At 44.5% G+C, this 22,652-nt stretch overlaps 1 protein-coding gene across 3 annotated transcripts in view; it reads left to right on the top strand.

Moving 5' to 3' along the window:
* The first annotated feature begins 3,588 nt into the window (after nucleotides 1–3,588).
* Nucleotides 3,589–22,652, top strand: part of LOC124010860 (sentrin-specific protease 7-like) — a 30,892-nt gene continuing 11,828 nt past the window's right edge. Inside the window, exons 1-12 of one of the 3 annotated variants that reach the window (XM_046323594.1) lie at nucleotides 3,589–3,879; nucleotides 4,153–4,260; nucleotides 5,606–5,694; nucleotides 6,360–6,590; nucleotides 6,982–7,082; nucleotides 9,385–9,572; nucleotides 10,121–10,496; nucleotides 14,951–15,072; nucleotides 15,966–16,112; nucleotides 17,677–17,710; nucleotides 19,188–19,412; nucleotides 20,430–20,668. In XM_046323594.1, coding sequence (XP_046179550.1) covers nucleotides 4,153–4,260; nucleotides 5,606–5,694; nucleotides 6,360–6,590; nucleotides 6,982–7,082; nucleotides 9,385–9,572; nucleotides 10,121–10,496; nucleotides 14,951–15,072; nucleotides 15,966–16,112; nucleotides 17,677–17,710; nucleotides 19,188–19,412; nucleotides 20,430–20,668 — 1,860 coding nt within the window. In that variant the 5' untranslated portion in view covers nucleotides 3,589–3,879. Of the gene's footprint in view, nucleotides 3,880–4,152; nucleotides 4,261–5,605; nucleotides 5,695–6,359; nucleotides 6,591–6,981; nucleotides 7,083–9,384; nucleotides 9,573–10,117; nucleotides 10,497–14,950; nucleotides 15,073–15,965; nucleotides 16,113–17,676; nucleotides 17,711–19,187; nucleotides 19,413–20,429; nucleotides 20,669–22,652 lie in introns of all 3 variants that reach the window. The other 2 variants (XM_046323592.1, XM_046323591.1) reach the window with 2 other exon arrangements.

Here is a 22,652-nt window from a genome sequence, read left to right as displayed (position 1 = left end):
TGAGAGACAGAATAACAACAAAAAAATCCAGAAAAACGCATGTCAAAAATGATATAAATTGATTTGCATTTTAATGAGGGAAATAAGTATTTGACCCCTCTGCAAAACATGACTTAGTACTTGGTGGCAAAACCCTTGTTGGCAATCAGAGGTCAGACGTTTCTTGTAGTTGGCTACCAGGTTTGCACACATCTCAGGAGAGATTTTGTCCGACTCCTCTTTGCAGATCTTCTCCAAGTCATTAAGGTTTCGAGGCTGACATTTGGCAACTCGAACCTTCAGCTCCCTCCACAGATTTTCTATGGGATTAAGGTCTGGAGACTGGCTAGGCCACTCTAGGACCTTAATGTGCTTCTTCTTGAGCCACTCCTTTGTTGCCTTGGCCGTGTGTTTTGGGTCATTGTCATCCTGGAATACCCATCCACTCCATGCCCTCCTGCACACTTCTACACACTGTTGCAATATGCCCATAAACTTCACACCTAAAACACCGTAATATTTTCAGAACATAAACTCTCACGGAATAACTGACACGTCCTTGACCTTATCTGGTAACGACTCTGCATCAAAACTCAGCATGACAGATAATGTCTTCTCCGTTTCCCCACCGGATCTACTGCTCACCAAACGGCGGGCATCACAGACACCGGGAATCTTCCATTTCAACTGCTCCTCCTCAACACTTAATGCCACCCCCGTTATCACTCCTTTCAATGGTGCCCTGCTCCAGAGAGCAAAGCACCTCACAATTATTGGCCCTAATCTCGTAATCCGGAGCGCCCGCTCAATCTGGGCGCAGGAAACACGACAAATCATCACCAGTCCACTCCGAGTTACATTCACTAACTCAACAGTCCCCAACCTCTCCTCCACCCAACCTGACACCACATATGGGTCAACATATCTCTACATATCTCATTCCTACTGGACTGAAATCATCCTCATCATCCTTGGAACGAGGCCCGAACTTGGCGTTCCTCCTCGGCGCAGGTACTTTACCCTCACTCTCAACAAGTTCCATCACTGAACTACGGGAGCTCGTCCTTGTTTTTACACTTTTATTTATTTATTTTTATTTCACCTTTATTTAACCAGGTAGGCTAGTTGAGAACAAGTTCTCATTTGCAACTGCGACCTGGCCAAGATAAAGCATAGCAGTGTGAACAGACAACACAGAGTTACACATGGAGTAAACAATTAACAAGACAATAACACAGTAGTAAAAAGGGGAGTCTATATACAATGTGTGCAAAAGGCATGAGGAGGTAGGCGAATAATTACCATTCACATTTGATGCACATGTTCCTGACCTCACTACTTCCCTCTACAGTCAACATATTTTCCACAGTCATCACTGCACCTGCCACCACATTTAATTCATGCTTCCAGGTCATGTCTCGGATAGGATAAAGCTTAAGTCAAATATATATTTTTTTGTGCATTTTAGCTAACCCTAACAGCTTTTCTAACCTTAACCTAAGTATCCTAACCTGCTATGTTCATTATTCTAACCTGCTGTGTAAGTTCTCCCAAACCTTCTGCGAAAAGTCACTTTTGACAAAAGCTGTATCCCGTCTAGAGAAACCCCTAGGTAACGAATGTAAAAGACATAAGAAAAGCTAACTTCAAATAACCAGGGCATTGGATGGGGTGTGATTGCCCTGCTCCAGGTGAGGATCGACTATGCTACATTATGTTTACACATCTGCCTACAGAAGTTTTTGGAAAGATTGAGTTTACTTCGCAAAATATGGAAGACAGGAGTGCTACCATCAGGATAGAAAATAAATATGTCCGTTTTAAAATAATGTATCATGGAAATAAGTACCATGAGAACTCACACAGAATATGGCCAGTGGAGGCTGTGGTTGTCGCTGTATGTACCAGTATGTATTGTTTTGCACTATTGGTGGAAAAGTACAATTTATAGTCACATTGTGTCCAAGTTCCACCAGTGTGTCTGTCAAAGCCTCAGCTCCAACAGTTTTAAGACACCTAAGAACAGAAGAATCCATGTAACACTTCACTTAATACGTTAAATGAACAAGTCAATTCACATAAAAAGTAATGATCTTACAGAACACACTGGCAACAATATGTAATTTCCTCAGAGCTGTGATCTTTGAGACAGAACTGATTTCCTCCTAAGGCAGACGTCTGGATGAACACACTGTGCAAGTGCTAACCACATGATCTAACCACTGATTATAGATCTGTAATGTGTTTGTCTGACACTGGTGTGACCTTTGTACAGTATGTGGGTTGCATGGAGAATGAAGGAATGCAATGCCAGAGCTCTAGTGCTAAATACTTTAAAATACTTATATGAAACAATAAAGAACGACGGTGGGAGTTGAAAAAGTGTGGCACCAACAAACACGTTAACAATGGAACAATGCCATTTTCACATGCATGTACTGTAGCTTACTTGATTCCTATGATACAGTGTATGTGTCGCAGGAGGGATCTGAACCCTGGTCTCCAACGTCTTGACCATTAGACCAAGAGGAGGGCTCTCACATCACCAGAACTTGAGCCTGACTCATGTCTGCTACATATGTATTGCTCAAGGAATGATACTGCACTTCTTCTAAACATCTATGCAGACACAGAGTGCTCCTTTTGCTGTATTTTTCAGGGACATGTCACAGGTTGATGTGTCAAATCCAATCAAATCAAAGATTATTTGTCATATGCACATGATGCAGCAGGGTGTAAACCATGATTTAAAAAAATATCTATAAAGAAAATACCATAGGTATTATTTACATATGTAGGAAGAGGGATAAAGTGGGATAAGGGGAAGCTCGCATTGTGTCCAGACCTGGGCAGGAAATAGTTGTATTTGTAATTTATTTGAAAATACCAACTTTTCACTTGAGGTTAGAGTTTTAAAAAAAAAAGAAGTATTTTCTTTGATATTCAAATACAGGTCTCAGAAAACCAAATAATATTTGAATATATTTTGAATACCTCTCAGAAGACCAAATAATATTTGAAGTGATTTGAATGCAAAAAAATATTAATTTGATGAAGTTAGCTAGTTTCTCAAGTCCATATCAGATGAAAACAAAAGCAGGCCTAATGATCTTGATAATGCCAGGTCGCAATTGTAAATGAGAACTTGTTCTCAACTTGCCTACCTGGTTAAATAAAGGTGAAATAAAAATAATTAGCTAGTTAGCCTAGATCTAACACAAAGCTAGTTAGATGCTAGCAACAGCGTCTGTTTAACTGGTAGCTAATGGTACGTGGTTATTTCAACACCAACTGTCGATCGCACAAATAAATCCAAATGTTATCAATTTATTCTTTGCCTTTCGTATACAACACATTCTAGGTGCTAAATTGTCTAGTAGTTACTAAATGTGATAGAAAGCTATTTGTTGTAACGTTATTTACAGTAGATAGCTAGATACGGAAGTCTTGCACTGCGCAACCGTAGCTTTACGCCGTCCCACTATTACAGTATTTGATTGTGCATTGTACACATTTGCAATTCATAAACCTCTTATGTATCACCAGAGCGGATCCATAAATAATGATTTTGTGGCTTAATTGCCTTTGTCTACACGACACACCAATTGTAGGTCTAGTAATAAACCGACCAGACCTGTTTTGCGCTTTAAGAGTGCAAACAGGTTGCGCGTAAACATGCTTTCAACAATTTCCTGTTAACGCTAGAGGCGCCTCTGTTGTTGATGGCTTCTTGCTGCTAGATTGATGTAGCATTTTACTAGAAGCAGTCATCCCTTGCTTGCTAGCCAATATGATAACATTTAATTGGTTGCAAATTACAACGTAATGGCGTCTTTACAATGCTTCTTGTTTTCGTTCGTTAGCCATCTTTCCGTCTGATTCAGCACCCTTGACAGTTAAGTAAGTTGGCTTGTTAGCTAACTTAGCTAGCTATGTTGGCTAACAAGGCTTTTCATATTACAGGTAGCTAACTAACTGTGTCACATCTTTCTGAACATAACCTGTGCATTGTTGTTAACTCGATTAGGAGGTGTTGGAAAATAGCTAGTTCTGGTCTAGTAACGTTAGTGGACGGATGCACACTAACGGCCTGGACCAGAGCTACAACATAGTTAGCTACAAGCAGGTCAGCGTTAAGTGGCACCTCCGTAATACATTAATTATTCATTTCAGATGGCAGTTCCCTTCAAAATCCCCAAGAGAAAACAGCCATCAGAAGCTGACAACATGCACATGCAGTCCCCTCTCTCACGTCTCCGGGATACCTCCAGCCCATTCGAGGTATCCCTTATCATTTCCATTTGAAGTGGACATAGCCCCAATGAACTGCATTTTCACACGGTGACTCATTATTTGTGAATGAATGTTGTGCTTATATTTGCTCATGGTGATAAGTGAGATCGGCATAGCTAGAAGGTATACACTGGGTGTCCAAAACATTAGGAACACTTGCTCTTTCCATGACAGACTGACTGTGTGAATCCAGTTGAAAGCTATAATACCTTATTGATGTCACTTGTTAAATCCACTTCAGTGTAGATGAAAGAGATGAGACGGGTTAAATATGACATGGATTGTGTGTGTGCCATTCAGAGGGTGAATGGGCAAGACAGAAGATTTAAGTGTCTTTGAATGGGGTATGGTACTAGATGCCAGGCGCACTGGTTTGAGTGTCGAACTGCAACGCTGCTGGGTTTTTCCAGCTCAACAGCTTCCCGTGTGTATCAAGAATGGTCCACCACCCAAAGGACATCCAGCCAACGTGACCCAGCTGTGGAAAGTATTGGAATCAACACGGGCCAGCATCCCTGTGGAACACATATGACACCTTGTAGAGTCCATGCCTCAACAAATTGAGGCTGTTCTGAGGGCAAAAGAGGGTGCAACTCAATATTAGGTGTTCCTAATAAAATATTGTATAAGTCATGCTAATGAAACTTCCCAAAGTGCCGCCCAAATAATTCCTACCTACATGTACATATTACCTCAATTACCTTGACCAACCGGTGCCCCCGCACATTGACTCTGTACCGGTACCCCCTGTATATAGTCTCACTGTTGTTATTTTATTGCTGCTCTTTGATTACTTGTTCCTTTTTATTTCTTATTCATATTTTTTAAACTGCATTGTTGGTTAGGTGCTTGTATTCAGCATTTCACTGTAAGGTCTACTACACCTGTTGTATTTGGTGCATGTGACGAATAAAATTTGATTTGATTTAGAAATGGCACCCTATTTCCTATATAATCAATGCACTACTTTGGACCAAAACCCACAGGGTGGCTAGTGCACAACTAGGACAATGGCAGAGGAGGCTGGTGGGAGGAGCTATAGTAGGATGGGCTCATTTTAATGGCTGGAATGGAATTAATGGAACGGTATCAAACATGAGAACCACATTTGACTCCGTTCTATTAATTCCATTCCAGCCATTGCAAGGAGCCCATCCTCCCATAGTGCCTCCTACCGGCCTCCTCTGGAATAGGGTGCCATTTGCGACCCAACCCAAGACTCTTCTCTAATTTAAACCGATCACTCTCAAGACACTTTAAAAGCTGTAGGTCAATGTACTATGTCTCCTATGAGTTACTAGTTATGCTGAAACAACACTGTGTGTCATTTCAGACAAGCTGGTGCAATGGCTCTTCAAATGGAAAAAGGCCTGAACAGGTTGGCTCTCTGAATGGACACATCCCCAGAGCAGGGAAACAGAGGTATGTATAGACATCATCTGTACATGGCTCTGGTCCATAGCGTTCATGCTGCTGAGATTAATGAACAGCATCAACAAGTGACGTGACACACTGGACCAGAGCTTATTTTTTTATATATTTTTTTACCCCGTTTTCTCCCCAATTTCGTGGTGTCCAATTGTTTAGTAGCTACTATCTTGCCTCGGGCTCGGGAGAGACGAAGGTTGAAAGTCATGTGTCCTCTGATACACAACCAAACCAGGCCGCACTGCTTCTTAACACAGGGCCATCCAACCCGGAAGCCAGCTGCACCAATGTGTCGGAGGAAACACTGTCCACCGGGCAACCTTGGTTAGTGCGCACTTCACCCGGCCCGCCACAGGAGTCGCTGGTGCGCGATGAGACAAGGATATCCCTACCGGCCAACCCCTCCCTAACCCGGACGACGCTAGGCCAATTGTGCGTCACCCCACGGACCTCCCTGTCGCGAATTAGATGTTCTTACCGACTTGCCAAAACTATAGTTTGTTAACAAGAAATGTGTGGAGTGGTTGAAAAATGAGTTTTAATGACTCCAACCTAAGTGTATGTAAACTTCTGACTTCAACTGTATATGGTATTGATGTAGTTCCTGAGATGTTAGATAGACTTTGCTGAGACTTTGATCATTGTTTGCTTGTTTGCAGCACTCCTAACCGGCTAGTTCTGAGGGATGTCTGTGGAGCGCGTCTTGGACCAGGCCAATTAGACAAATGGACCTCCAGCCAGTCAACAGGCTTCCAGAGACCAGCTCAGACCCCAGAACATCATCCACCATCCAGAACATCTCACATCCAATTAAGCCCTGTGACATCATCATCAACACACAAAGCTGAACAAAGACTCCCAGCAGCCTCTCCTCCCTGCTTCAAAAATGGGTATGTCATCAGGGCGGCATGTAGCCTAGAGGTTAAGAGCGTTGGACCAGTAACTGAAAGGTTGCTGTTTCTAATCCCAAAGCTGACTAGGTGAAAAATCTGCCAATGTGCCCTTGAGCAAGGCACTTAACCCTAATTGCTCCTGTAAGTCGATATGGATACATGTCAAATAAAATTACAATATAATAGATTGATAACTGAAAAACTGATAACTTTAAGTCTAGGAATTAGAACGTAGTTGATTTTTTAAATGTGAATTGACATCTGATTCTGCTTGTTCGGTTCACACTTGTTCTGGTATCTGTCACTCTGTCAGAACTAGAAGTGACACCAACCATAGAAATCTATGCCTGGAATCATTTGAACTGATTGTACCGTTGTCCTCCACTAGATGGCGCCCTAAGAGGGCATCAGACACACTGTGCCGGGACAAGAATCAAGAGACTGGGTGTGTGTCGCCACTGCTCAAGACGCGCCGTGCAGAGTTCAGTGGTCAGTGTCACACAAACACAGAGAGAGAGAGTTCATTGGGGTGAAATCCTAGCTTACCGTTCAATCTTTCACACACAGTCCAAAATAATTCCTAGACAAAGTGCTCAGCTTAGGGAGGCCTGATGAAGAAAATCTACACTTGTGGATGCTACGCTATTTTTGTGAAAATGTATTATTTGTCTAAAAACATTTTTCTTCAATCTCGGTGCTCAGTCTAGGCTGTAGATCCACAGCAGTTGGAGGCCGCTTATATCTACATAGGCTTAACCAATTAAGGGTCAAACATACTTGTGTAATCAGGAGTTTTCCTCGTTAAGTGTTTTGTTGCAGTTTCAAATCAAATTTTATTGGTTACATACACATGGTTAGCAGATGTTAATGCGAGCGTAGCGAAATGCTTGTGCTTCTAGTGCCAACAGTGCAGTAGTATCTAACAAGTAATCTAACAATTTCACATCTACCTTATACACGCAAGTATAATAAGAATATGTACATATAAATAGCTGGTTGAGCGATTTCCGAACGGCATAGGAAAGATGCAGTAGGTGGTATAGAGTACACTATATACATATGAGATGAGTAATGTAGGGTATGTAAACATTATATAAAGTGGCATTGTTTAAAGTGACTAGTGATACATTTATTACATCCATTTTTTTATTATTACATCCATTTTTTTATTATTAAAGTGGCTGGAGATTTGAGTCAGTATGTTGGCAGCAGCCACTCAATGTTAGTGATGGCTGTTTAACAGTCTGATGGCCTTGAGATAGAAGCTGTTTTTCAGTCTCTCGGTCCCAACTTTGATGCACCTGGACTGCCCTCGCCTTCTGGATGATAGCGGGGTGAACGGGCAGTGGCTCGGTGGTTGTTGTCTTTAATGATCATTTTGGCCTTCCTGTGACATCGGGTGGTGTAGGTGTCCTGGAGGGCAGGTAGTTTGCCCCCGGTGATGCGTCGTGCAGACCTCACTATCCTCTGGAGAGCCTTACGGTTGTGGGCGGAGCAGTTGCCATACCAGGCGGTGATACAGCCCGATAGGATGGTCTCGATTATGCATCTGTAGAAGTTTGTGACAAGCCAAATTTATTTGTACGCCGAGGAACTTAAAACTTTCCACCTTCTCCACTACGGTCCTGTCGATGTGGATAGGGGGGTGCTCCCTCTGCTGTTTACTGAAGTCCACAATCATCTCCTTTGTTTTGTTGACGTTGAGTGTGAGGTTATTTTCCTGACACCACACTCCGAGGGTCCTCACCTCCTCCCTGTAGGCCGTCTCGTCGTTGTTGGTAATCAAGCCTACCACTGTAGTGTTTTCTGCAAACTTGATTATTGAGTTGGAGGCGTGCATGGCCACCCAGTCATGGGTGAACAGGGAGTACAGGAGAGGGCTGAGAACGCACCCTTGTGGGGCCCAAGTGTTGAGGATCAGCGGGGTGGCAATGTTGTTTCCTACCCTTACCACCTGGGGGTGGCCCGTCAGAAAGTCCAGGATGCAGTTACACAGGGCGGGGTCGAGACCCAGGGTCTCGAGCTTAATGACAAGTTTGGAGGCTACTATGGTGTTAAATGCTGAGCTGTATTCGATGAACAGCATTCTTACATAGGTATTCCTCTTGTCCAGATGGGTTAGGTCAGTGGGCAGTGTGATTGCGTCGTCTGTGGACCTGTTGGGGCGGTAAGCAAATTGGAGTGGGTCTAGGGTGTCAGGTAGGGTGGAGGTGATCTGATCCTTCACTAGTCTCTCAAAGCACTTCATGATGACGGAAGTGAGTGCTACGGGGCGATAGTCGTTTAGCTCAGTTACCTTAGCTTTATTGGGAACAGGAACAATGGTGGCCCTCTTGAAGCATGAGCAGTGGGGTTAACATTTAGCAGGTGTTGCTGTGTCTAACCAAACCTCCCCCTGCGTTTCCCTCTTCTTCTATATTGTGTTGGCAAGCCTGACCATTTTCCTGTTTGGATAAACAAATGCTTAACTTTATGGCCTTGTTAAAAATGCCTGCAGTAAACAATCTCTTGCCTTCAGACTGCTTTTCTTTTAACTCTTTCTCGTTCAGGAGACGCAACATTTAGCTGTGTGCTTTAGCCAACTCCTGTGGCTATCGCTGTCATGTGATACATGTAGGCAACCAGGCTACTGTCTCTTCAACAAGGGTCAAAATGGAACTGTTGTGTTTCGTTGTTTCAGTTCCCGCTGAGGCCACCCATACGAAAACGTTTATCAAAGTCACTTTGGATAAAAGTGTCTGCTAAACAGCATATATTTTATTATTCCTTTTCTGTTTTACATCTTCCTCAGGAGATTCCCAAATGTCTGTGAGATGCAGCCCAGTGGAGTCGGAGCAGGATTCTGCATCAGAACCATCTCCAGAAAGAGAGGTGGACAGTTCCTCAAAGACGGACCACAGGCTCTCTGTCTCCCCGGGAGACTCAACATGGAGGAGACGTGACTCTGGGATGAATGGATCTCCTGCACAAAACACAGAGGTAGGACTATAGCTGTGTCTCAAGTGGGACCCTCTTCCCTAGATAGTGCACTATAGTTAATAGGATGCCATTTGGGACACATACATACTGGCCTCAGGACTCACATAAATATATGTCTAGTGGAAAACAATTGCTTATACTTACTAGTCTGGTACATAGTTATTGGTCGTAACCATACTTGTTAGCTAGCTAGGTTGAGCGTTGGCTAGCTTTTTCAAGCATTGTTAGTGTTGGCTAACTCAGTGTTGCTAGGTCTATTCCTCACAGTGAAATGACAACAGTGAACAGCCAAGTTGCTTAACTTCCACCCTATACAGATAGTCCTGATTCAGCTGAGCTGGTAGCTCCATATCTTGCAACAGGATAACACCCCAGGGTAGCTTGGTCTATAGAATAGTATAGAGTCTTGTAAAGTGTGGCCGTTGAAAACAAACTCTAGCGAACTATATGAGAACTAACTGGTTAGTGTAGGTGCATCTGCAGGCTCATATGTTTTCGTTTAGGATAACCCCTGTGACTAATAGTCCTTCCTGGTGTGCTTTCAGAAGGAGGGGAAGGGAAGTTCATCAGGGACGGGCCCCAGGGGAAGTGTCCCTGTCCCAGCAGGCCACCGAAGCCAGAGCCCAGATAGTGACGACTCTCCCGACCGCCCCTTGATGTCAGGGGCCAGAGGTGCATCCACAGGGTCCGCTGTGGCTTCAGTGACCCAGGCCACACAGGAGAAGCGGTTTACCTTTAGCAGGCCTCCCCTCTGGGCTAACCTCACAGACAGAGACCGGGCTAACCTCACAGACAGAGAGAGGAGGCCTCCCCTCCGGGCTAACCTCACAGACAGAGAGAGGAGGCCTCCAACCAAGCCTCCAACCAAGTGTCTCTCCCTCCATCTCAGGCTGAGGCGGCCCAAGTCCACTTCCACAGAACCTAGTAAGTTGACCCACTGTTGAACCCTTCATAGCATATTGATCAGAACATACCATATCACGCATAGACTGGCGGTATGATGTCACATACTACTCTGTAATATGAGTGTTGTTACGCTGAACCAACATTATAAACGAAGCAAAATGCCCTCCTCACCCAGTGGAGTCAGTATAGAATATCATCCGGCCCCAATGGATGAACAGGCGAGGAAGTGGTTTCAGCTGTATGTCTTAGTGGGGTTCAGGGCCATTACATAACAGACTGGCTAGTATCACGTTACTCGATACTAAAACAATACCACAACAACAACAGAAAGAAGGCGTATTAGACAAATTCCCAGAATGGCACTTGATCCAGACAGATAAACTCAGCTACTGTTATGCAATCAGTTGGACTTAGATGAGTAAAAAGTAAGTACAAAACAACATAATGGTCATTTATTTGAATGGTAAATCTGCATGGATAAACCGGGTGAATCCAGATGTAGCCTATAGGTCTATTCACAATACAGGTCAATGCATAATATTCAACAGGATTGTGTGCATTGAGCTTGTTGTAGCTGATATTATGGGGCTACAGATGATAAGCAATCCTTTCCATGTAGGACTTATTTTATTGGCAACGTTAGAACATATTATTTTATTGTACTGATCAACATTTGCATAGAAGAAGCAATATATTTTATCAAAGTGTGTGGTGTCTCTTCAAGAAAGTAATGAGGTCATTTGCAAGGCAGAATGTGGCTGTGGAATCTGACTTTGTGGCTAAGCAAACCAGACTGGAGGTGAGGGAGACTAAGGGTGCGTTGGTAAAGTCACTCTGGCTAGAGCAGATTAAAAACAGATGAATTTACAAATGCGCAACACCTGTTGAATATTACAGGTGTCATTAAACGTTGGCAAAAAAACATAACTAAATTGTTGCCAGAATCACAGTTAGTCACCAACGCTCTAGATAACATGAAAACAGCCTAACCAGCTCTGCTAGGGCGAGTAAAATGGTCAGAGTGAGGTGTTCTCTCATTTATCTCTGGAAGTAGCTAGCCAGCTACAGAACGCTCGGATCAACCTTTCTCCTCAGCCAGAGCGTCCAGTGTACACTCTGAACGCTCCCGAGAGCGAAACAATCTGAATTTACGAACGACCCAGAGCACATTCTGACACTGTAAGCAATTTACAGGGAAACTCCCTCTGTTGGCATGGTGCACAACCACCGTGGCGTTAGAATGGATCCTCTAGAAGGACCTAAGCTCCACCCCTATAACCAACACTAACCTTAACTTCTATGCAGCTAAGCCACACCCATAGCCACTGATTGGATCTGTGGTGAGCTGCGTCCTTAGCGAGGACCTGTTCTAGCAGAGACCCATGGGCTTCCTCTCTCTAGTGGAGTCTTGGCCCTTCAAATCCACAGTAATTAGGTAGTAACGAGTACAGGAGCCTTCATAATGATGACGACATGAGGAGCTGGGGAGCCAAGAAGCGGTTGGAAGAGAGGAAACTCCAGCTTGGGTTTGTAATTTTCGGTATAGACAATATTTGCCATTAAGATATATTTTTGTCAACATGGGGCTGGGGCATCACCAGGGGAATGATGAGGACACAACATCCGATGAAGATCCTCATCTGGTCTGCATTTGTTCTCTCTTCTCCTAATGGGTCCTAGTTAAAGCTTTACAAGCTCTTTGTGGTCAGAGATGTGTAGCCAGAGGCGGGCCTGGGAAACCATCAGCTGTCAGCGGTGCTGAGAGATTAATGCCTGGCTCCACCGCAGAGGGGTGGCTCACTTTTTTTGAGGTGTGTGTGTGTTTGAAAATGTGTGTGTGTGTGTTTGAAGATGTGTGTGTGTGTCTTCACGTGCACTCAAAGTGCTGACAAGGAAAAGACCATAGCAGGCTTGGTTATTCTCAGTCCCTTTTGTCCCTCTGTGTTAATGTACCATGCATGGTGGAGGAGAGAGGAGGCAGGCAGGGAGAGAGAGAGAGAGAGAGAGAGAGAGAGAGAGAGAGAGGAGGCAGGCAGGGGGAGAGAGAGAGAGAGGAGGCAGGCAGGGGAGAGAGAGAGAGAGAGAGAGAGAGAGAGAGAGAGAGAGAGAGAGAGAGGAGGCAGGCAGGCAGGGAGAGAGAGAGAGAGAGGAGGCAGGCAGGGAGAGAGAGAGAGGAGGCAGGCAGGGAGAGAGAGAGAGGAGGCAGGCAGGGAGAGAGAGAGAGGAGGCAGGCAGGGAGAGAGAGAGAGGAGGCAGGCAGGGAGAGAGAGAGAGAGAGAGAGAGAGAGAGAGAGAGAGAGAGAGAGAGAGGGGGAGGCAAGCAGGCAGAGAGAGAGAGAGAGAGAGAGAGAGAGAGAGGGGAGGCAGGGAGAGAGAGAGAGAGAGAGAGAGAGAGAGAGAGAGGAGGCAAGCAGAGAGAGAGAGAGAGAGAGAGAGAGAGAGGCAGGGAGAGAGACAGACAGAGGAGGCAGGCAGGCAGGCAGGCAGGCAGGCAGGCAGGCAGGCAGGCAGGCAGGCAGGCAGGCAGGCAGGCAGGCAGGCAGGCAGGCAGGCAGGCAGGCAGGCAGGCAGGCAGGAGGCAGAGAGAGAGAGAGAGAGAGAGAGAGAGAGAGAGAGAGAGAGAGAGAGAGAGAGAGAGAGAGAGAGAGAGAGAGAGAGAGAGAGAGAGAGAGAGAGAGAGAGAGAGAGAGAGAGAGAGAGAGAGAGAGAGAGAGAGAGAGAGAGAGAGAGAGAGAGAGAGAGAGAGAGAGAGAGAGAGAGAGAGAGAGAGCGCAGGCAGGCAGGGAGAGGGGGCAGGGATAGGGAAACAGCAGGAAGTGGGAGGAGGAGGAGAGAAGAGGGATGAGACAGGAGGGGAGGAAGAGGAATATGTAGGTCCCGTGTGGATCAGGTGGTAGAGCATGGCACTGCAACACCAGGGTTATGGGGAGGGTGGGGGGGCAAGTAGTCACCCAGATTATAGCCAAAGCTCTCTATAAAGCCCATTAGTCCTGTGTCTGTCTACAGGCACTTGACCCACACTGACCCAATCCCCTTGCCCCCTCCACTTCCCCCCCTAACTCTGGGTCCTTCCGCTGCTACCAGGAGCTTCTAGTCCCCCTTTAAATGAACCCATTGACTTTGTGTGAGCAGCTAACAGCCATCTCCAGCTAGGTCCGTGATCCTATGTCAGGACCTGTACAATGTATGCTAATCTGTATTTATGTCAAAGGTATTGGTGAACAACAGGATGTAGGCTAATATTGCGTACTTCATCATAATCAATGTGATATATTAAAAGAGGAGGTGCAGTTAAAAACGTGATTATTCTTTTTTTTAAATGATGCTATTTTCACACTATCACTGAAATTATGATGATGCCCTTTTTGTGTAAGAGATGTTAGAAAACAATGCTTTGAATTTCAGCTTGTTCAGGTGGGATGGAACTTTTGGCCATCACATGACATCACAACGTGATCTGATTATAATAGACCAATGACTGTTCATCTGGGAAAGGGGATGAGCTCTAGACCGTCCTCTCAGCCAATCAGGGATGTCTATGTAAATATCTTCACATTTGTTTCCTAACGCCCACATGATCAGAGAGTGTTTCAAGGGCAAAAGGAGGCTCAGGGAAATGCACTCAGTTCCTGATGTTTGGTATACTCAGTGTAAATGATAAAAAAATATATGTTGGAGTTATTTTCATTAAATAAACAGACAGTGATTTATTAGACATACAGTGATTTACAAATAAAATTACAAAGACTGCAATGCTCATCCTCCCTACAGTGTGTTAGCTAATCATTCATCAAAGTAGTCATCTTGAGTACAAATATATACCACTCCAATCCTCTTAAGTCCTTCGCTGACTGTTAGTGTGCCAGCAACTGACACACTCATTAACACACTGACTTGAAAGTGACAGTCTCAGTCGGTGGTAGAGCACGGAAGGAGCTTCTGCTCTCAACTTCAGTGACAGTCGGTGTGCCAGCAGCTCCTTTGTGAAGCCACCCCATTGACACACTAACTAACGGTGTCAGTGTCACCTCAAGGTGCCAGTCCCAGTAGGTGGCACCATAGATATACAACAGTTATGGGTGGTACAGCAGGACAAGGTGCTCCAGTTCTGGCTAGCTCAGCGCTGAGCGTCACACTCCAGATGACTCCCCGGCAAGCCTATTACCCTGGGCCCACCAACCCCAGCCTTGGTATGGACCGGCCTCAGTGTGTGTAGGCTCCTTACTATATACAGTACAATCCCCTCACCTACAGACTGGTGTCTCTCTCTGTCTCTCTCTCCTCTCTCTCTTCCCTCATTTTGAGAGGAAGGCTAGTATATTCTGTAACTATCTTCCACTTATCATTTAAGCCCAATGTTTTTACACCCAGCTGCTGCAACAGACCACTGGCCTGTAATATTATCACTTCCCCTTGTTTGTTTAACGACAGTGTATAATCACCATACTAAGTCGAGTGTCTCTGTGTGTCAGTTGTGCTTTCCAGTGAGGATGAGGAGGACATGGATGATGAAGAAGAGTGCCCCAAGCTGAAGACCCCACAACAGAGCCCCAGGCAAGGCCAACCCACCCCAGAGGAACATGTACCCAAACAGGTAGGGGGGCGGCATGTGTCTCTAATGATCATGGTACGTCATCACATGTCGGAGGCCTATTCCCTTTAAGTGAGTAGAATTCTAATGATATGGTTCTAATTCCATGGTTGCTTGGACAAATAACATATTGTCTGGTTTGAAAAATATTAGAGCCTTTGACAGTCAGAGAGCATCAAATCAAGAAAACAAATCAAGACGGACATGTTTATATGCAGTACTCAAAGAGGACAGTGCTCAGAGAAGCCAGCTATTTCAGACTTGGATTGAGAGGTCAGACTTGGAGAAGACAACATTGTAGCCTGTATCACGACTGAGGTGAGGTTTGCCAGCTCTTGTCAGCTAACTGCCTGTAACACATGTAGAGGTTTAGCTAGCTAGCAGACAGTGGGGATTGGGAATGTGTAAGTAATAAAAGAAACCAGTCTGGTGCTGTGAGATAATTAGTAGTAGAAAGCCTCCCCAGTGGATGTTTTAGAAGAAGCATGTAACTCTGGTTAAGATCCAACATGTTTGTTATTGTGTTTCGGGACGCTGTAGAGGAACAGATGTAACCCCTATGTTGAGCATCTTGAATAGAGCTTCCCATCTCTGTTCTAGGATTTCTATGTTGCTCAGTGCAGTGTCTCTTCTTTTACTGTAGCTGGAGGGACCAAGCTGCAAGGCCTCCACCTTAAACTCCATCCACTGTAATTTGTTGCACCTAAAAGACAAGACATCACCAATTGAAACATTATAGGAAATCTTTGTCGATTTAAAGCATTTGCTTCTAGGAACGCCTTGGTTTCATGCCTGGGAAGAAATCTATTTAAGCAGTTGAGGTAAATATGAGGTGTTTTATGCAATATTGTGAATTATTTCCATGTGTGCCGGTGCCTCTGTGTTGTGATTGGCAGGCTGTGGTTGGAGAGAAGGTCACAGGGTCACAGAGCGTATCGGAGCACCAACCTGGCAGCACACAGCCGCTGCCTCCTATCATGGAACTGTCCTTCTCTACACTGCACGCTGGGGTGGTCCGAGCGCAGGCCAATGGAAACCTGGTGGTAAGACCCCTTGGCTAGTGGTGTGTGTGTGTAGGTCACTCTATCTTTGTGTACACATAGGCGCGTGCTTGTGCTCCACATTCAAAATTAGCTGAGCATAATACCTGTGCGTTCCAAATTTGTGTCTCAGTTGAAGCCTTTATGAATGTAAGACAGAAACAACCAGGTTCTTTCCTCACTGTCCTGATTTCACATCGATATTTGCCCAGCTTTCTTTCTTTCTCTCTTTCTTTCTCTCTCTCTTTCTTTCCATGCTCTCTTCCAGATAGCTTCCCCCTTAATGTGATTGGCCCATCACTAGTTTTTGTTCCTGGTTTATATTTTAATAAGGGACATGTGTTGTCCAACGTCTTAATGGGCCAGTCCTCACAAAATAGGGCTTACATATTACACTGATGGGACGGATGGAGAGAGCTGTAATAAAATAGAAGATCAAATATGTGTCGCTACTTTGAACACTTGGAACACAACCTTCACTGGCAGACTCAAAAACCCACATGCCAGTCTCTTACTGGAACAATAACATGATAAGCAACTCAAGACTATAACTCAGCAGGTGTTCTCCAAACTCCCATCAAGTCTACTCAAGGGCCATAAAAATCCTTTAACAAGCAATTAAGAAATAGTGTGGTGCTAATGACAGAGTCCCGGGGTGAATTAAACCGTGGTCAGTGAGTCCGGAGAAGTTGTCTTGTGGACAATAGATTACTGCAGTTGCCTTGTGGTCAATAGATTACTGCAGTTGCCTTGTGGTCAATAGATTACTGCAGTTGCCTTGTGGTCAATAGATTACTGCAGTTGCCTTGTGGTCAATAGATTACTGCAGTTGCCTTGTGGACAATAGATTACTGCAGTTGCCTTGTGGTCAATAGATTACTGCAGTTGCCTTGTGGTCAATAGATTACTGCAGTTGCCTTGTGGACAATAGATTACTGCAGTTGCCTTGTGGTCAATAGATTACTGCAGTTGCCTTGTGGACAATAGATTACTGCAGTTGCCTTGTGGTCAATAGATTACTGCAGTTGCCTTGTGGTCAATAGATTACTGTGTCAAACTGTTGTTGTTTTCCACTGTGAGGTCAGCAAAACAACAGGGAAGTCCCCATTGCCTAATTTATTTATTTATTTAGCTGCTTTTGTCATGTCTGGAAACGTTCCTTCTGTTGTTGAACGAGGTCTTTTTTTGTTGACGACCCTATTAAACAGAATATGTATTATTCTGTTATGATTGGTATTGTTTCCATAGCAACCATGCTAAATGCTGACTACCTATTCAATCCTTTCAGATCTACACAAGTGCATCTGGTCTGGGCTAGGGGAATACGGGTCTAGGGGAATAAGGTTCTAAAGGTTGGTCAAGACTGAGCATCAGGGTCAGGGGTCAGTCTACCCTCCTTAGTATATAAACCCAACAGGATGCTTTATAATATCCCTCCACCTTCTCCTCCTTTACCTCTTCTCTAATCAGCTATTTTATTCATCCTCCCTTTTATTACATACCGTAATGACAACATGTCAGCATTTTCCTCCTGCTAATATATTTCATCTCCCTCCTCTTTTTGTAGGTAACAGATGATGGCATCACTCTACCGCTGAAAGGTAATCACTGACAGCTTGACATTGCAGCTGTGTGTATGTGTGGTGGAGTATGACCTAGTCTAATGATCAGATGGGGAAAGATGATAAAAAGCTCTCAAAAAGCCTCAGAGGGTGAAGTCACTGTGTGTTTTAGTCTTTACTGCAACACATGCAAGGTCCTTCCCTTCCCCAGGGGGATCATATGGGCTCCATAGCCTCCCTGAGCCACCCTCTTACTCTTCCTGCTGCGGCCTCATGAGACTTAGGTCAAGGTATTTGGATGAGGAGGGCAGTGGGCAGATGAGTGGCAGTCTGTTTGTGCCATCGTGTCAACTCCTTGGCCCTCATTGTCATGCTAAACATGTTTGGCTTGACAATAATAAGCAAATGAGTTGGCGAGAGCACAATCAGATCTGGAACCAGGCTAGTGAAGTCAGACTGGAAAACACACTTCTGTTCTGAAAGTGTAGTGCTGAAATCCATTGTCCAGCAAGGAAAGGTAGTTGACCAGTGCGATGCAAAAAAACTGTAGTTAACGATTTACAGGTATTATATACATGTAGAAGGATCAGATCTGCCTATTCTATACTTAAGCAATAAGGCCCGAGGGGGTGTGGTATATGGCAAAAACAACTGTATACCCCGGCTAAGTGCTGTTCTTAAACACGACGCAAAGCGGAGTGCCTGTATACAGCCCTTAGCCGTGGTATATTGGCCATATACCACAACCCCCTGAGGTGCCTTATTGCTATTATATACTGGTTCCAATGTAATTAGAGCTGTAAAAATACATGTTTTGTTATCCTCGTGGGGAAAATGGTGAAATATACCATGGCTGTCAGCCAATCAGCATTCAGGGCTCGACCCACCCAGTTTGTAATATGAATTATGTGTAATGATTTAATTCCAGCCTGACGTTCCCTTAGATAACCCGTCTTTAATCCTTTATATAAATCTCATTACGGTTACTCTTGTTATTGTCCCATCGCTTACCCTGTTGTTTACTGTAGGTGAGCATGTAACGACCCTGGTCAAATGTCTGTGACCCTGTGAGGGTCATACACACACGTGCCCCCATACACACACTTGCACCTGAACACACACACACCTCTACACACGTACCTGTTTTTCTCTGGACTGGGTTTGGGTTAAGAAGCTCAGCTTAGGGTTCTATTTACGTTTGGCGACGGTAGGCCATACTGGTCTGCACGACCTTTTCACCCCACTTGACTCCGGGTGCATCTGTGGATCTTACTAGTGTCCTAAGACGCTTATGTTGAGCAGAAGGTGGTGAGTTAGTGAGAGCATGGTGCTAGTAACTCCAGGGTCTTGGATTCTTAACCCCTGATAGTCAGTGTATTAGACAGTCTTTCTGCCTTCTCCAAAATACTGTAGAAGAACTTTAAATAAATGATAGAAATAATCTAACAAAGACTTCCCTGTCATCAGATATCCAGTATGATCAAAACAGAATTATTACCCCCCCCTTCTCCAACAGATTCCAGGGTGTCATCCGAGGAGGAGGGGGGGGTGTCGGTGAGCCTGGTGGCATCCCAGCTCAGAGGCTACGCGGTGTGGGACGGGGGACTAGCCCAAGACGGGAGTCTCTTCCAGGGTTGTCCCGGCCGAGCGGCCCCCTCCCTGCTCTTCCTCTGGGTGTCTGAGGCTCAGGCCAACCTGGTACAGACAGAGCTCTCAGCCCTCCACCCCGTTACACTGCCTGGTAAGACTACTCTATCAACTGGGAGAACGAAGACAGGGAAATTCATTACAATGTTAGTTGAGACTTGAGATTCCATGTTAGCTTTAAAAAAGCAGCCTTGAAAAAGAGATGTCAATCTCAATGTGACTTCCCTGGTTAAATGGAGGATAAATACATCTATAGTAATATGAATAGTGGGTCAACATATTTTCACCAGATGCAGAGAATTTGATGCATGAGGCGGGATAAATTGGGACTGGTGTTCCGTCCGATCCAGAGGTGGATAAATTGGGACTGGTGTTCCGTCCGATCCAGAGGTGGATAAATTGGGACTGGTGTTCCGTCCGATCCAGAGGTGGATTAATTGGGACTGGTGTTCCGTCCGATCCAGAGGTGGATTAATTGGGACTGGTGTTCCGTCCGATCCAGAGGTGGATAAATTGGGACTGGTGTTCCGTCCGATCCAGAGGTGGATAAATTGGGACTGGTGTTCCGTCCGATCCAGAGGTGGATAAATTGGGACTGGTGTTCCGTCCGATCCAGAGGTGGATAAATTGGGACTGGTGTTCCATCCGATCCAGAGGTGGATTAATTGGGACTGGTGTTCCATCCGATCCAGAGGTGGATTAATTTGGACTGGTGTTCCATCCGATCCAGAGGTGGATTAATTTGGACTGGTGTTCCATCCGATCCAGAGGTGGATTAATTGGGACTGGTGTTCCATCCGATCCAGAGGTGGATTAATTGGGACTGGTGTTCCATCCGATCCAGAGGTGGATTAATTAAGTTAAAGGTTCAATCAAACTTCTCAAGATTCTGCCTCCAAAACTTAAAGAAAGACAAGGAAGTGTCGAAGTGGTACGTTGTCCTTAATGTGGGCCAGTTACTGAGTATTACAACGCAGCACACCGCCATGACTCAACCACACTTTCTAGAGGAAAAAGTCATCACCTGCCAACGTGTGGAACAGTGTGTGTCTCTGTGTGTGCATCTGTCCGTGTGTTAATGTGTGTGTTCTCTCCTATTGTGGATATATAGGTCAGGCCTGTCCATTCCTCCTCCTGGTCCTAAGAGAACAGCTGGGTGATATGCAGGCTGCTCTGCTAGCCTCCATGCTGGATGTAGAGGCCTTCCGTCAGGGCCGCTCCTACGACCTGAAGAGTCCCCTGTCCTGGGCAGACGGCCTGGCACTGATACACAGCTGTCCCCAGGACGCCCACCTCCTCACCCTGCTGGGGCAGAGCCTGGTGGCAGACCCCGGCCTGGGGACAGCAAAGGTCAGTATAGTCACTCAGGAGCTCAGAACTGTGTGAATATGTCTGTCTGTGTGTCTATATGCTTGACAGTGTGTATATACCTCTGTGCTCTTTCATCCCCTGGCCCCCCCAACTCTCCATCCCTCTGCCTTAAGATGCAGGCTCAGCCTCAGAGGTATAAATTGATAAACCTGTTATAATAATGTCTGTGTTATTCAATCTACTTTGATTTCTGGGTGCTCAACATAACAGCAGGTTCAAGCTAACGTTAGCGAACACAAGATGGACATTCAGTGGGCTCTAAAGTGCCAGCAGTTCACTCGCATTTGCTAGTGAAAGACATTAAATGCAAATACGAAAAATAACTGGTTGCATTTGTGCGATTGTGACCTCTTGGAACTACCCATCCCGGATCCGGGAGAATTGTCATCAACTACACTAATTGGCGTAGCGCAACGGTCAAACAATATTACTAGAAAATATTCATATTCATGAAATCACAAGTGAAATATAGTGAAACACAGATTAGCCTTTTGTTAATCACCCTGTCATCTCAGATTTTGAAATTATGCTTTACAGCCAAAGCAAGACAAGCGTTTGTGTAAGTTTATCGATAGCCTAGCATAGCATTATGTCCAGCTAGCAGCAGGAAACTTGGTCACGAAAATCAGAAAAGCAATCAAATTAACTGTTTACCTTTTGATGATCTTCGGATGTTTTCACTGACGAGACTCCCAGTTAGACAGCCAATGTTCCTTTTGTTCCATAAAGATTATTTTTATACCCAAAATTCCTCCGTTTGTTTGTCACGTTATGTTCAGAAATCCACCGGAAATAGCGGTCACGACAATGGCGAAAAAAAAATCAAATTATATCCATAATATTGACAGAAACATGGCAAACGTTTTTTTATAATCAATCCTCAAGGTGTTTTTCAAATATCTATTACATAATATATCAACTGGGACAATTGGCTTTTCAGTAGGAGCGAGAGGGAAAATGACTACCTCTGTCTTTTACGCAAGAATCACTCTGAGAGCCCTCAGCTGGCCACTTACGCAATGTAGTCGTTTACGCTCATTCTTCAACATAAAGGCGTGTTTCACAATGCTGTAGACACCGTAGGGAATACGTAGAAAAGGGAATCTAGTTCATATCCCTTTCAATGGCCAATAGGCGTGCATAGGAACACAATGGTTTCAAAACATGAGTCACTTCCTGATTGGATTTTTCTTAGGCTTTCGCCTGCAATATCAGTTCTGTTATACTCACAGACAATATTTTGGAACTTTAAAGTGTTTTCTATCCTAGGCTGTCAATTATATGCATATTCTAGCATCTGGTCCTGAGAAATAGACAGTTTACTTTGGGAAAGTAAAAAAAAAAAGTTTTTTTAAATATTTTATAAATATCGAAAATTTGAAATGATGTATGCGCTGCAAAGAAATATAATGGGCAAGTGGACTAGAGAACCACGTTCAGATTCTCTTTGCGGTAGCCTAGTTAAGCTTTGTGTAGCCAGTTTGCGGTCTGTGTCGATGCGATCATTTGTTTTTGTTTTAATATTTTCAAAATGATTTTGCTTTTAGTGTTGATTAGGAACCGTGTCTAAAAAGCCACTACTTGTGAGCTGGCCCTAGTGATTGGCCCTGTTTGAGAGGTGACAAGCGTTCCTATACTATAGCGACTAAACTTGGGCGCATGTGCTAAGAAAAACGTTATAGATACAAATGTTTTATCGTTGATAGGACTGTACATGTTGTACCTAAACAAATAACGTGTTATTATTTGTTTAATAAAATAAAAACACTCCAAGAATAAAGGCCCTTTTCTTTCTAATTATATCTTGTTAGTGACTTTTACCATATGTGTAAATGCAATGCTGTGAAGAAAGTATACCAACCTTTTTATAGACTTGATTTGGTACAATTCTATAATTGCGATCAGACTCACACACAGCGTGCATGGGGGTGAAAGGAAACCCCAATTCTGTGCGTGCTATGTG

Source organism: Oncorhynchus gorbuscha, linkage group LG23, assembly GCF_021184085.1.
Source record: "Oncorhynchus gorbuscha isolate QuinsamMale2020 ecotype Even-year linkage group LG23, OgorEven_v1.0, whole genome shotgun sequence".
In the NCBI taxonomy this organism is placed as follows: domain Eukaryota; kingdom Metazoa; phylum Chordata; class Actinopteri; order Salmoniformes; family Salmonidae; genus Oncorhynchus; species Oncorhynchus gorbuscha.
This window is presented reverse-complemented; position numbering and strand designations above follow the sequence as displayed.